This window comes from Hirundo rustica, chromosome Z (assembly GCF_015227805.2).
Source record: "Hirundo rustica isolate bHirRus1 chromosome Z, bHirRus1.pri.v3, whole genome shotgun sequence".
In the NCBI taxonomy this organism is placed as follows: Eukaryota; Metazoa; Chordata; class Aves; order Passeriformes; family Hirundinidae; genus Hirundo; species Hirundo rustica.
Genome location: NC_053488.1, coordinates 38180757 through 38195117, shown reverse-complemented (window position 1 = coordinate 38195117; position 14361 = coordinate 38180757). Strand labels below are relative to the sequence as shown.

The 14361-nt window shown below is 37.3% G+C and overlaps 1 protein-coding gene across 3 annotated transcripts in view; it reads left to right on the top strand.

Annotated features, from left to right (window-relative positions):
* FRMD3 (FERM domain containing 3) overlaps positions 1–14361 on the top strand; it is a 150179-nt gene that overhangs the window by 100986 nt on the left and 34832 nt on the right. For 2 of the 3 annotated variants that reach the window (XM_040090729.2, XM_040090730.2), the window contains 2 exons: positions 2865–2962; positions 4197–4320. In XM_040090729.2, the coding sequence (XP_039946663.1) occupies positions 2865–2962; positions 4197–4320 (222 nt within the window). Of the gene's footprint in view, positions 1–2864; positions 2963–4196; positions 4321–4735; positions 4801–14361 lie in introns of those variants that run through there. The other variant, XM_040090731.2, reaches the window with a different exon arrangement.

Here is a 14361-nt window from a genome sequence, read left to right as displayed (position 1 = left end):
GGGTAGAAGGGTACTCAGCCCAAGAATATTGTAAACGCATTCATTTGCCCTCTGCCGCTCTGTACCTGAGTACACACCATACCGTGGAAAAGAATAGGGAGTCAAAGTCAGACACTATGCTGAGAATTTTTGAAGAATTGCTGGATCTCTGGAGGTGACCATATCTGTCAGCTGTAAAGAGCGCAACAACACTGGGCAATACCTTTGCTATGGGAATAAACTGAGTGAAATGACTTGAAGAAATTAAGAAAACACTGTGGCCAAATCACAAAGTTTGGCTGTGGGAAAGCTTTCTTACCTCACTGAACATCTTAAAATAGAGAAATTGTCAATTAAGTAGCTAGCAACATGGTCCCTGGGGGTCATGATGCCTGCTTAAAAATAAGAACAGATATTGCTGACCCTTAATCTGCATGACAGGAAAGGCTTGGCCAGCCTGAAGTTGAGTCATCTGTATTGCAAATAGATGATAGGTGGAAATGAGGTTTTTCCAATGAGAGACATTTGTGAGTGTAAGCACTGAAGCATAAGTTTACCAGTTTCTTGTTAAGTTTGAATACATAGGGCTGTAAATCAGGTTATAAAGATATGCCAGTGCTTGGAAAAAGCAGCTATGGTTGAAGGATGCATTAAGAAGCAAAACCAGATCTGATTTCGCAAGTTATTTCTGTAAGTGTATAGAGTTTTAAGTACATACATAAGACCTTAGTGAATTTAGGAGTCACATACACATTCATAAGTTTTTGCTGACCTGGGGCATAAATTACTATATTGGGATTACAGGAAGCATCTGAAGTCTAACAAGCCTTCTGCAACACATGCAAAAAAATGTTTCCATTGAAGATACATTTATCTTTTTCACTTGAAAGAGCTTTAAAGTTCCTTAGAACTTTAGTCCTGTTCCAGGCTGTTCTTCATACTTTGGAAATCTCAGCCTGTCTTCATAGGTCAGGTGCTTCAGCCCTCTGATCCATTTGGTGGCTCTTCTCTGGATTTGTTCCAAAAAGTCCTCTTCTTTCTTGTATTGCAGACCCCAGAGCTGGGTGCAGTACTCCAGATGGGGTCTGGATGGCATCTCTTCCCTGCAGCGATGTTGACAGACCCCCACACAGCTTGGGTTTGTTGGGAAATGACACTGAGGATCTTTGATTGTGGTCAGGAGCAAACTCTTTGCTTAAAAATAGCATACATTATTCTGTTGACCTCACAGCTTGGCTAACAAGCTGTGCTTTTGAAGCTAATGGCCACTCTGGAGAACAGCATCCTATTTTTTCACCCTGGAAAATCTTACCAATTTTTTTTGTGTAGGGACTTGCTCAACTGCCCAAGGTACTTACTTCAATATACTGTACCTTTTCTGGTACATTGTCACCGCAGATTAAGAACCTTTACTTCATCTCACTGAGGCCGTTGGTACAGGTACTTCCTGTACAGGTAGTTACTCTGGAATCAACCTGTAGAATAGCAGTACCAACATCTGGAAGTGAATTTGTGAGCTGTTACTATACATTGATTACAGGGGGGAAAAAAAGGTGTTGCAAAATAAAAGAAAAATGCCCTGAAGTGCAAAGATCCTGTAGACCTTGTAATGCAGTGAAGGAATGTGTTTACAATGAGAGAAAATTACTTTTCTCATTGATAACTCTATCCCATTTATTATATTCAGTAAAAGTCCAAGGAAAGGAGAAAAGTTTCTCTTGCCCTGCAGATAGTATTTCCAGGCTTGCTCTCGATGCAAGAACGCATGATATCAGCAGGTAACAGAAACAGGTGTAGCTAGGAAAAAATATGTCTGACATTGGTGTTACCCATAAACCACATTTTTATTGACTGTATGTGGTGTATGTTGCTCAAGGTTAGAGAGGACTGGCAGTGTCAAGGAATGTCCCGATGGTCTGCAGAAGCCACTGAGTCTTGATGGAACTCTCTAGGTAGTAGATCTTGTCTCGCAGAAGCAATGTTTAAATAGTTTATTTTCCCAGGGATGTGAAGTGTCTGAGTGGTGTGGCTGTAATCTGCTAGGTGCTGGAAAAGAAGCTGTGAGTGACTTGTGTGGTGGGTTGATCCATCTGTGGGAGGCTGTTCTGCAGGGGAGAAAGCAGAAGAGAAAGTCGTGACCTTGAAGCTGTGCTATTCCACTGGCTAATAAATAAAACTTTAAGTTCCTCTGTGGTAGAACGCAGAAGACAGGCAGAAGGAACCTTTTGTTTTCTTCTCCTCATTTTTTTAGAGAAAGAGATGAATGGGAGAGGTGACCCCCTCTGCCAGGCAGATGCCCCATGCTCTTTAGGTCTCATGAAGTTATTTCTGCCTTCAAACTTCATCTGGGATTCTTTACGGATTAAAAAAACAAAAAAAAACCAGAAAAACAAACACACCAAAACAACAACAACAAACAAAAAACAGCAACAACAACAAAAAAAAACCCACCAAAAAAAAGAAGAGGAAAAAAAATCTCCACTGTGGTCAGGGTACTATTTTGTTTCAACAAGAGAAAGATTTCCTTGTGTAAACCTGTATATAAAGAGACTAGGGGTGCTCAAATAAGCTTACATTACCGTAATTTATTTCACGTTATTACTGATCATTGTAATAGCTATATATTTTAAATAAAGCATGTTCTATGATATTTCTTAGTGGGGTTTTTTTGTTCTTTTTGTTCTTATTATTTCACTGTTACTGAAAAAAACCCCACCTATTTACCCCTATTCTTTCCTTGTGGTTGTGTTTTCACTCTTTTTTCTGCCATTTAAAATAACAAGATAAAGATCCAAAATATTTGCACAGCTGGTTTCACACTGATATATTAAATCTGCTACAAAAAGACAGCACGTTGTTTCTTAACTTTTAAAATTATATTTCAGATACCTCTTATATCTACAAATAAAAAGGGATATTTTCCATGGTCGTTTGCTGTGTTGCTTTTCTGATGCTGCCTACTTGGGTGCCTGCATTGTCCAAGGTGAGCATGAGCAGTAGGCTTCTTTAAATTCTTCACTAATATGTTGGTTCTGCCAAAGCAGCAATGCAAATCTCATGTGACTGCAGCTAACAGTAACTTTCTGTATTGTTGTACTGTTTCCCTATATTGACATGCTCTGCAAAGCATTGTAAGCAATTCAGCCAGTTCGCCAACGAACTGGAGCTTTAAAAAAAATTAAACCAAGTAAGTTATCTTAGCATTTTAATGAAGAAGTATGGCATCAGTGTTAGATTCCACTTACCAAAAAAGAAAAACTCTGTTCTGAATCCTGAATGGAAATGTAGCCTATTCCATTTGAATTAAGGAGGAGAAAGTGTCATTTGGTGCTCTTTTTTATGTTAAGGAAGACCTGTGTGATTGATGATGGAATCTCTGACAGAAATAGAAGACATAATTCAAGGGGAAAGACATTTTGTTTTATCTTCCCGATCTTTCCCTTCCTCCCCTCCCCCTCTGCTTCTCCATCATTTCCTTAGGACCAAAGTCAGATATATGTCATGAATTGTACTGAGAGGAATAATCATCTATATGTCTGATTAGGGAAACCATATGTGTGAAAGTTCCCTTTATTCTGCCTTAAGTTGAATGAAGCTCTGAATACATTACAAGGCAGTGTATCTAACCAAAACTGAGCCCAGGCCTTATTAAATGAGGCTCGTTCAGAAAATTAGAACACCAAATGTCAGGTTTTGGTACCTAAGTGACATATCTTTTAGAAGAGAAATCAAGTTCTGCCTGGTTGAGATTGTGGCCTGTGTTTCTATGCTAGAACAAAATTAGGACTACTAGAATTAGTCCATGCCAGTGCAGATAAATCATGTGAAAAAGGGGAGAATCAGGAGTGTATTATTTTAGTTCTGCCTGGTACCAGAGTAATAGATACACAAAGGAGAACGTTGCCGATACTTCTGTTTTAAAGAACGTTTTTTCTGCCACAGAAAATAGTTCAGTATTGCTAATTAATTCAGTAGTTGAATTGATTAGCAAAAGGCATTGAACTTCTCTAGAAACTCCTCGATTGTAGTGACAGTTAGAAGGATTTTGTTGTTTCAGTTAATTATAAATTCCTCAAAGAAGCATTTCTTGGGCGATGCTGAATTCCTACTGAGCATGGAAGTACCTTGAATTACATTGCGTTTACTGACATATTTCCCTATTAATTAACATTGCAATTCTATTTTTATGTTTTGTTTTGTGTTTTGGATCTGTTCAGCTGAGCTTGGTGATTATGATCCTGATGAACACCCAGAGAATTACATCAACGACTTTAAGATTTTTCCCAAACAGTCACAAAAGCTTGAGAAGAAAATAGCTGAAATGCATAAAAATGAATTCAGGTAATTTATAATGCTGTTTGGTAAGAAGATAGTGAAGAAATACCTTTATCTATTTCCGAGCAGTGCATGTTAACTTTGGAGGGTTTGTTCCATGGATTATAATAGAAGTTCTACCAATATGCTGTCTGATAGGCTGTATTTGAAAATAAGGTTTCAGCTTAAGGGGTTTTCTTTGCTTGTTAACCTTCATTAATCATAGTTGATTCCTGCATGACTGCTGGTAATTTAGACTTCATTTAGTGGGTTAGTGGGAACAGCTCTCACGATCAGAGCTGCTCCAGTTGATTAGTGGAATAACATCTTTCATTTATGAGAACACATTTTTTGCTCAGAAATTTCCACCTGTACTGCAGTTCTAAAATTCTTGATAGATATTGACCTGGTTGAAACTATAATTAGGTTATTTTATCTATAGGTGGTTAACATAGTGGTGAATTACACAGAAATGTATTTAAGTAACTTCCTTGGAAGACTAAGGAGGTGAGATCCAGAATTCTCTGCATGCTCTTTTTTCTGTCCTAAACTTTTAATACTGTAACAAAAGGCAAAGGAGAGAACAGATTAGTCAATCTTCTGGGTTTTGAGTTAATTTGGTTTCAGGAAAGAAGGAGCAGTGAGCTGTGCAACTATACCCTCTTCAGGGTTGTCAGTGAATAACATGCAGAATGTCGAGAGGGAGATTTCATGAGGCCTTGGCACCTTGCTTAATTGAGGATAGTTCTCAGAATATGAAGAAAGGCATAGGATATGCAGAAAACCAAATGATAAATGACATAAAATAGAAGGACAGTTTTTACTGGAAGATTACAAGGCCCTTTGCACTTACTTACCCTGTATTTGTTTTCATATTTCAATGTATGCAAAGAAAGGAGAAAAATTCCTTTTCAGGGGTGTTAAAGCGTTAACATTTTTTATTTCCAGAAGCCTATAAAATATGTTTTTCAAAAAAAGTGCAACACTCAGGACAATAAGTTTGTCAGTCTTAACATGTCTTATCTTTTTATTCGTCCTGAAACCTATATACTTTCTTAGTATTTCTTTCAGTGAAATGATGCTTTAAATGGCTTATATCTAACATTTTTTTGAAGCAGAGCAGCCTGCACTGTACACAGACCCAAAGAAATAACATCTTAAAATAAGAATAATTTCTTTTACTGTCAGTATTTTTGCATACATTGTCTACAGATTTCAAAAGGATAAATTCAACCTTTAAAAACCAAGGTACTTCATCAGTTAAGCCAAGATGCAGTTGAAAAGTCTGATAAATTCAGTCTTTCAAGAACAGGCTTGCACTTTACTTGAAGTTAGGAGAAGAGAAGGAAAGCTGATAGGCCAGTGCTGATGGGTTTTATATTTTGTAACACTGGGAGAGATGTATTTTTCTATGTTGGTTTGCTTTTTCATGTGTGTGTAATTCTGCACGTCCTTTGTGAATGTAATTGTCTAGTTCTCCTGTTATGAAAACCCTGACACATTTTGAGCTCATCTTTTACATTCCCTTTCCTATGGGTGAAATCTGTCTGATCCTGTGACACTAAACATTATAAACTTTCACACAGATCCCTCTGGGATTCTCCAGGTCCTGAATTCTTCCAGGAATTGGTCAGTCGTTGCTCAGCACGTGAGGATGTCCATGAATTTCTTCAGTAGTCTTGTCAAGGGACGCCATTCATTATTGCCTTTTGGAAGTCAGATGGTATCAGGCTGACATTTGTGCTTGTGGGTCTGCTGATTCCTACAAAAAAACCACCCAAATCCCAAAAAACACCAAAAAAAACCCCAAACAAACAAACAGAAGCACCACAAAAAACCAGAAAGTGTTTGAGGCCTAACTATGGTTTATTGTAGAATTCTTCTAGTGTATTCCACTTATATATTCTTTCATTTGCTTTCTATTCTATATTTTACCAATTTACATGCTATGAATTTTAGGATTAATGGCTTGTAGCCCTCAGGAACATTTTCTTTTCTGGTTTCTTTGTTTATGTCAGCATCTGGTGTGCCTTACCTCTTTGACTATTTTCAGAAAACAAAGGCAGTTTCAGAGCTGTCTGGGTAGCTGCTATTTGGCAATTTCCCACTGCAGCTCCTTGTCTTCCCCCAAGTGATCATCCTCTAACATTTTTTGCATCAGACATTTACCAGTCTCACAGAAGTTTTACCTTTTTCTGGATATTTAATTACATGGATCTCTATTCTAGCAGTACAAATTAATAAAACATATCTGACATATAATGAACTATAGAGAGGGTTCCAGTGCTAGATGATCAGATTTCGGTGCATCTAGCTGGGAAAAAATGACAGGGAAAAAAAGGCTTCTCTATGGCATTGATTAACACGTGTTTCTATGCATTCTTCAGAAAGTCGAATTTTCTGATAATGATTAATATTGTGCTGCTCTGTGAGTATTTTTAAAAGTTGCAAGGGTGTCCTCAGGTCTTTTCTTACAGGATACTCGAATGACATTTTAGCTGACAACTAACAGAGAAGAACAGATGAGACTGAGAGCCTTTTTAATCCAGCTGCCATTCATCTGCCTTTGGAATTGTTACCTCTCAGTTTCAGCTGAGTGAGCCAGATTCCTTGTTTTCTTTGTATGTGTAAACAAAGATGACATCTCTCTCCAGTGGTAGGCTCCTATATCACCAAAGCCCTGGGGCTTGGAAGAGGCCAGTTCTTCTCTGAATACTGTGCCAACATCCTTAAGACCTGTTCATTGGTCCCATCTTCTCTCCTACAGAATGATGGAAGAATTTATCTTTAGAAAATGCATGAAGATCAAGAGGGTTGTGTCTCAGAAGCAACAGTCAGGTGCTGTGACAGCTTCTAGTGACTTATTGGGTGTTATTTAGAAGCCTTTTTTAATTACTTAAAGCAGATGTATGACAGGGTGTCATTTCTTACTGGTTTTGGCTATGAGAACATCACTGGATTTTAGCAAAATGTAATACGTTATGTGACTTTTTGTTGCACTTAGTTGCAAAAATATAAATGTGACAGAAATACAGGGCAGGTTTGTTGAGCTGTGAATGTTTTGTGATTTTTAATTAATTATTTTTCCTTCATTAAGCAAGGGGGGGCTACAGAACAAGACAAAACACAAAAGACAAGAATACCTTCTAATGAACTTGATAATCAGGTCTTATGTCCTTTTAAATAGTTTCTTATTTTGATAAAGTTCCCTAATTTTGGAAAGATACCTTTCAGCCAGAGCTCCCAGAGGCTAGGCACTGGAAAATACAAAGATTTCTAAGGGAAATATTGACATACATCCCTAACAAGAGAATTTATATTTATAGGACTAGTGTTATGGTAGGGGTTTCTTTGAGTGGGTTTTTATTTTGGTTTTGTGGTTTTTTTTTTTTTTTTTTGTGTGTGTGTGTGTGTGTTTTTGTTTGTTTGTTTTTGGTTTGTTTGTTTGTTTGTTTTTCTGTGGGGGGGATGGGGCAGGTGGTGGGGGGGGTTCCCTCTTTTTTAAATAACTCACTGGTTGAAAGTCAAGCACTTTTTCTATCCTGTCTGAAAACAAATATTTCATTTTTAGTTCTGATATTAAATATTGCACCATGTATTTATGGAAGTGTTATGTAAAAAGCCTTGAATTTATCTGAAAGTCCCCCACAAATATTTATTTTTTCAAAGTTACATGACCTGTTCAAGTGCTTGTTTTCAATGCTGATCTCATATAGGTAAATACAAGTTATTTTTTATTCCCTTGGATGGCCAATGTGGATGCAGGCTTAAGATACCTAAGTGTTACTGAATTGACTGGTGTCTCTACTTTGTGTATCAAATGCTTTGCAGAATTCATATGTGAAAGACTGTCTCTTGAGAGAAGAAAATTTTCCTGTGAGGATGTGAAATCACTGCAATTTTCTGATAATAGCTATCTTAAAAACCATTCAAAATGTTAAGCTAAAGGAAGTATTTTCTTTAAAACCAGAGTAGCAAGTTAATGTTTGTCTTTGATCCAAGCTAAATGGGAAGTGTTATTTAAATCTGTTTTGAAAGGCGCATAACCTTTTTATTCTTTGCTGCATCATCTACATTTAACTACTCAGTGAGGATTTAAGCACTTTTCAATTTCCTGTGCTGCTTTAACTCTCACTGTGTTACCTTAGCCTTCCCATCAACTCCCATATGGCTTTTACACTGGAGCCAGCAGGAGCACAGGATATCCTGGTCTTCACTGATGTGGCTCTCCAGGTCTTGTGCAGCTGTTAGTGGAGCCACTGGCAAGCATAACTACAAATGTTACTGCCTGACTACAATCTGGGAGTCTGTCCCAGAAAACTTGGCAGTGGTTGCTAGAAAATGCTTTCCTTTGTGAGTGTTGATATCTTTTCATTCAAGGTTAAACAACTTCTTGCATGCTGAATACATTGAAATTCAACATACATTGGAAATATTTAAAATCACTAAAACTAAATTACGATTTAGGAAGTCCAGAATACAGTGAATTAATCTCATTTAAGCATTTCTTACAATTAAAAGTACATATGATATGATTTATGCATAATGCTGGTGGCCCACTCATGAACACTCTATATTTAGCTTCTAGTACTACCTTAATCACATTGGTATCTAACAGCCTCATATACACCAAGAGAATTCAATTGAAAGGGCAGACAGTATGCTCCAAAACTTGCAAGTCATGTTACAGGAGACAGAAACCACTTTTCTGGGGGTCAAGGATCTGTTGAGGTTTATGTGGAGCTGAAAGGGATATCCAGAAAAGAACAGGGCTTGGGCTACTGCAGGGATAAGTGCCTTCCAGGCCTCAGAGCCCAAAGTCTTCTTAGTTCCTTAGTCTTCAATTATACAAAATATGCTGAAAACTTTGGAGTGCTGACTCTACTGTCCACTTCATTTCAGCGTTGGCATCCCATGCTGCCTCAGAGTTTCCCAGTGTAGTCATTTAGATTTATCTGTCAGGCCATATGTTGGCATCTATCACTGCTTCAAAAATAGCTAATTCTCTAAGTATTAAAACATCATTGTGAGTGGTGTAATAGCTGAATAATTTACTTCTGTTCTGGTACATTTCCCCAGTGTTTTCACTCCATAATTTGTATCAGTTGTAATCTGGATGAATCAGAGAGATAGTTGGAATCTATTTACCTTGGCCTTTCCCTGAAGGATTCCATGTGAGCTGGTTTCCTCTAAGCTTTTTCCTTCTGAACCATATTTCTTCTGACAGAAATATGCTTAAAACCAATTCAAATCAAGAAACTGATCTTTAATTTGGGTTGCATTAACTAGAAAAAAATAAGAGTGAGATGTTGTTTTGTTCGATTAATGTTTGCATGGTACAGAGAATATTTCCAGAAGCTTTAGTGTGAGGCCTAGCTTTCCCTGAGTGGGAATTTAATGGAAGAGGCAGTTGTAGCAGTAATCTAGAGAAAGGAACATCACAGACAAAGGAGTTGTCTTTCCCATTCTCTTTTGAAAAACTGAAAAGTTATATCAACACATGCGTTTTTTCTTTTTATATAATTATGAGAAGCATTCAGTAGAAAGGATAATCTGAGTTGAAAATCTTGTAAAATTTATGGCAACATTGATATTTTTTTAGCTTTAGGAGAGATTTTTCTTGTGTGTATGTGTACTTGCGCGTGCACTGCATTTTTCTACTTCTTTATTCCCTGGGAAGAGTGGTCATAATCATGATCTGCAAATGTCACTGGTTTTGCCTGTCTCATGGTGACATTTGGATTCAGGTTCTGCATACTTAACACACTTCAGAAGTCTGCGTGAAATTTTAAAATGTACGAATTTCTTCTTCAGCTGGAAGGAACTATTTCCTCTGTTACCCTTCTCCTTCCTTACCTCTTCTCTCTTTGGAGAAGGCTTTATGGGCTAGGTATGTCTGGACCAGAAATATTAATCTACTGTGATAATAAAACCAGAAAGCTTAGAAGATTTCTCTACATAATGGGAATACATTTTAAATAAATATTAGGTAAATTAAAACTGCATCTCTCTGTAAATGTATTCTGTCTGAATACACTTAAAGCTGTCTGTGTCACTGCATCAATTTATGAAGTGAAGCTGAAACACAAGTGTCTGAACTCAGACTTCAGAGACACCATCTCAGTCTGATCTCTGAAGGCACACAAGTAATATGAAATGTTCTGGTAGAAGGACTTATGTAAGTGGCACGTATCACCACAGCATGCATCCTGTGAAATTAAACCCATAAGCATTTAATAGACCCAGTAAAAGAGTTTGATTATTCTTTTAAAGTTGTTTCTTGGGTTTTATTCAGATTGTATCTGTCTGAGAGAAAAAAACAGCTTTTCAGTGAAAGCTAAAATTGATATTTAAGTGTTCTGCATCTTTCCAAGTTTAGTATATTTCGGCAAATTTTCAGCAATTCATTTACTTCCTAGATGATAACGTTTCTTTTTGTATACAGACCCATTTAAAGGCTTTCCTCTGCCAGTGCCAGTCTGGGCAGTTCCTGGGGAACTACTTGCTTGGGCAATGTGCTGAGTCTGGCCTTATCATTCTGCTGAACTGAAGCACAGCCTACAATGCAATTCACCAGTGTCTTCACTTAGTGCTTTTCTTTGAAATTATCACTACCACGGTGCTATTTTTTTCTGCTAAAACTAAAACATTAGTAATCATAACAGGTTTATTTCAATGCCACATAGTACCGTTGTTGTGAATAAAAATAGCAGCAAAAAGAATTTATTTTAAACACATCTCCACTATCTACCAAAATATTCTGAACTGAAAGTAAGAGCTGATCAAGATCATTAACACTGTAATTTTATAACACCAGGAGTCTCAGCTCAGTAAAAAGATTTAAAGATGAAACAGCAAAAACTTACTCATGTGGTAAGCCGTTCAGTGTACTATGCAGCTAAATGTGCTGATTCTTTAGCAGAGTTCTAGTTTTATTTTAGGTTAAAAAGAACCTCAGGTAACTCAGTTCTGCTGGGAGAAGTCCTCTACAAGCTTTGGGATATAACAGCAAGAATATTTAATAGGAGGACATCCTTCTTGTTGTTACTGTTGTCTCTCCTGAAATCACAAGGAAAATGTCCATCGTTGCAGGGCAGGACAAAGAGTGGTTGTGTTGTTTAAAGCATTGTGGCTGGTGTCCCTGGTTTGCATGGAGGTAGTGTAATATTTCTAGAGGCCAGATCAGTATTACATATTTATTCTTTTATTAAAAGACATAAATACACCTTACAAACGGCAAGTGTCCAGGAATTAAACATAGATAGGACATACTCTAGTGAAGTATTGCTATGGTATTCTGCAGCAAGTACACTTTCTTAACACAGAGATGAGGCAAAAGGGTGGAGTGTAGTTCTTATAATTACTAGTTTGGTAATAGTAGTATCTCTATGTCAGTAACAGAATCAAAGAAGACAAATCAAATGACCTCACTAATGGCACTCAGGAACCAAGAGGATGAGAATAACATTGAAAATGTTTATTCTTTGCTGTTTTTGCTACATGGTCTTCTTTGTCAAAAGGAGTTAATGCTCAATCCTGTGCTATGTTATCCTTAACTTGAGCTAAGATTTATGACTTCAGTATGTAACAGATACATGCTTCAAAGGAAAGGGGAGAAACTTCTAGAATGAATTGGTATTGGTAGTGAGTGAAGCAAGTAGACCATCACTGTGACACACCCTGGAAGTTATTCCCGGCTGAGCTTCCATGCGTTTGAAGTGCTTCTGAGTTGGTGACCCTGTGGGGAATAAAAACAGTTTTTACATCCTCTATTGCCTACTTCTCATTAGCCTCAAGTTAAAACAGAGTGTGTGGCATACTTCTCAGTGTTCTGTTGAAGTATTTGTTTCATTAAAATTTTATTAGGAATTTTTGCACTGATTGATTCCTAGGTTGAATCATTAATTCATAGCTAAAGGCTGTGGAGCTCTAATTTCACAAATAATCCACTTCTTATCATTTGTATGATATGCCGAAACTTTTCTAAGTAGTAGTTTCTTTTTTTGGTCCTGATCAAGACCTTTGTCATGTGGCAGATGGGTGCTGTAGTGCCTGCAACATATAGAAAGAGAATATATCTGCCCCTTAATGCTGAATTAATACTGAAAAATAAGGTCAAGAGCAGTAAATGCACTGAGAGACCTGAATTTCCTGAGAGTACAGGGTTCCAAAACAGCAAATATGTGTTGCCTAAATAGTCCCTGTTTTTCCACTGTAAAACACATAAGTGAATACACTTATATATAAATTCAGGAAAAATTCTTGTGTAGGGCTGTTTCTTGCATATAGAAAGCTTAAGGGCTTTTTAACAAAGCAGATCAAAGTTTTATCTAATGTTAGATAAGTGATAAAAAAACGTTTGCTGGTAGGATTTGTAGCAGTTATATTTTTATTTAGTAAGAAAAATTCCATTACTAAGTTACACATGAAAAGCATCCAGGCTTAAATGTTAATCCTTAGATGAATGAGGAGTTTTTTCATTTGATATTGTCCTTGACTCTTGTGATTTGTGATGTTCTTTTAAACCTTTGCACTCTAGCCATTGGATTAGTCTGTAATCGGCTAAGATCAAATTCGTCCATGTCTTCTGCTATTTTCCCCCAAGTGCCACAGCTTGTTTCACTTGATGTACATAAAACTGTCACAGTTGCAGAGGCTGCGGAGGAGGGGAGCCTGACAATACTTTTTAAGATGTCTCTTTAATAGTAATAGCAAGTTGAGATTTTTTTTCCCAAATGTACAAACCACATTGTTGTAAATTACTTGTCTTTTTTTTTGGTCCATCAAAACCAGAAGATTGACTATCCTTTGTACTAGTAAACAGAGGTGGATTAAAAAAAAAAAAAAGCATTTTGTAATGCTTTGTTTTTGTAAGACCCAATATCTAATAAACAAAGATGCTCCTTGTTTGGCTTTTATGCAACATAACTATTCTAATTAATTTAGGTCAAACTAGTTAATTACTTCTGTCTAATGTAGTTGATGCTACATGAAATTGCTGAAAGCTACATGAAAGCTTATTGCCTTTTTAGGGGTCATTTATGGTCATACAGTTATGATGACACATGAAGTTGTGATTTCGTAGTATTTAAAACAAAGAAAAAGCTTAGTAGAGCTACCAAAACACTGAGGGGAAATATAAGCATTTTTGGTTTGATTGCTTTTTTCGTGCTGCTTGCTCCTTAAATATTAGCTGTGTGTGCTGCCTTGAAAGCAAAACCAGTGAGAGACTCTGAGTCAGAAAAACAATTTAGTAAGAAAGAAAAAAAAAAGTAAAATAAAATAAAACAAATGCAATAGTACAAAAGATCACTGACAGAGTCAAAATACAACCTGATACCCTGTGGTGGTGGTAGCAGTCTAGATGAAGTGGTCTTGTTGTAGCAGAGATCCCATAGAAAGGTCTGGTAGCTCTCGTCCTCTGGGAATCCAGTGGGTAAGGCTGCCTGTGCTGTCCCAAATCCCAGATTATATCCAGGTGGGAATGCTTGGCTCCTCCCCCTGGGCAGAGCATCTCACAATGGGCTGATATCATTTTATCAGTCTTGTAATGTGTCCTTGATTGCCCATTAAACAGAGATAGCTCCTGGAGGGAGTTATCTATGAGTCATGCAGCAGGGCATTGATGGGCCATTAACAGAAGATAGTCTGGAGGGAGGGGGCAAGGGAAACACTGCCCAGCCTAGCTTCAACAGCTCATGTAGATGGTGATAGAATACATACTTTGGGCACATCTTACATTGTAACCTACACATCTTACATTGTTACCTAGGACATAATCCACCCCTTATTCTATGACCATCTACATCATACCCACATTAATACAGTCTTACAGATAGATAGATAAATATACACAAATGCTTATTCGTACACATATACAGAATGAAACCTTACACCCAGTTCTCACTTAAAATTAGGTCTCCTTGTGGTATACAACAGGTTTCTCCATCTTTCTGCGTTACCCACCAAATGGAACCAGGTCCTCGAGCAAAAACAATCCCATGGATGGGTTTGCCTTTTACTGAGGTGGGATTAATCCAAACAGTTTTTCCTAAAATGCCTTTCATG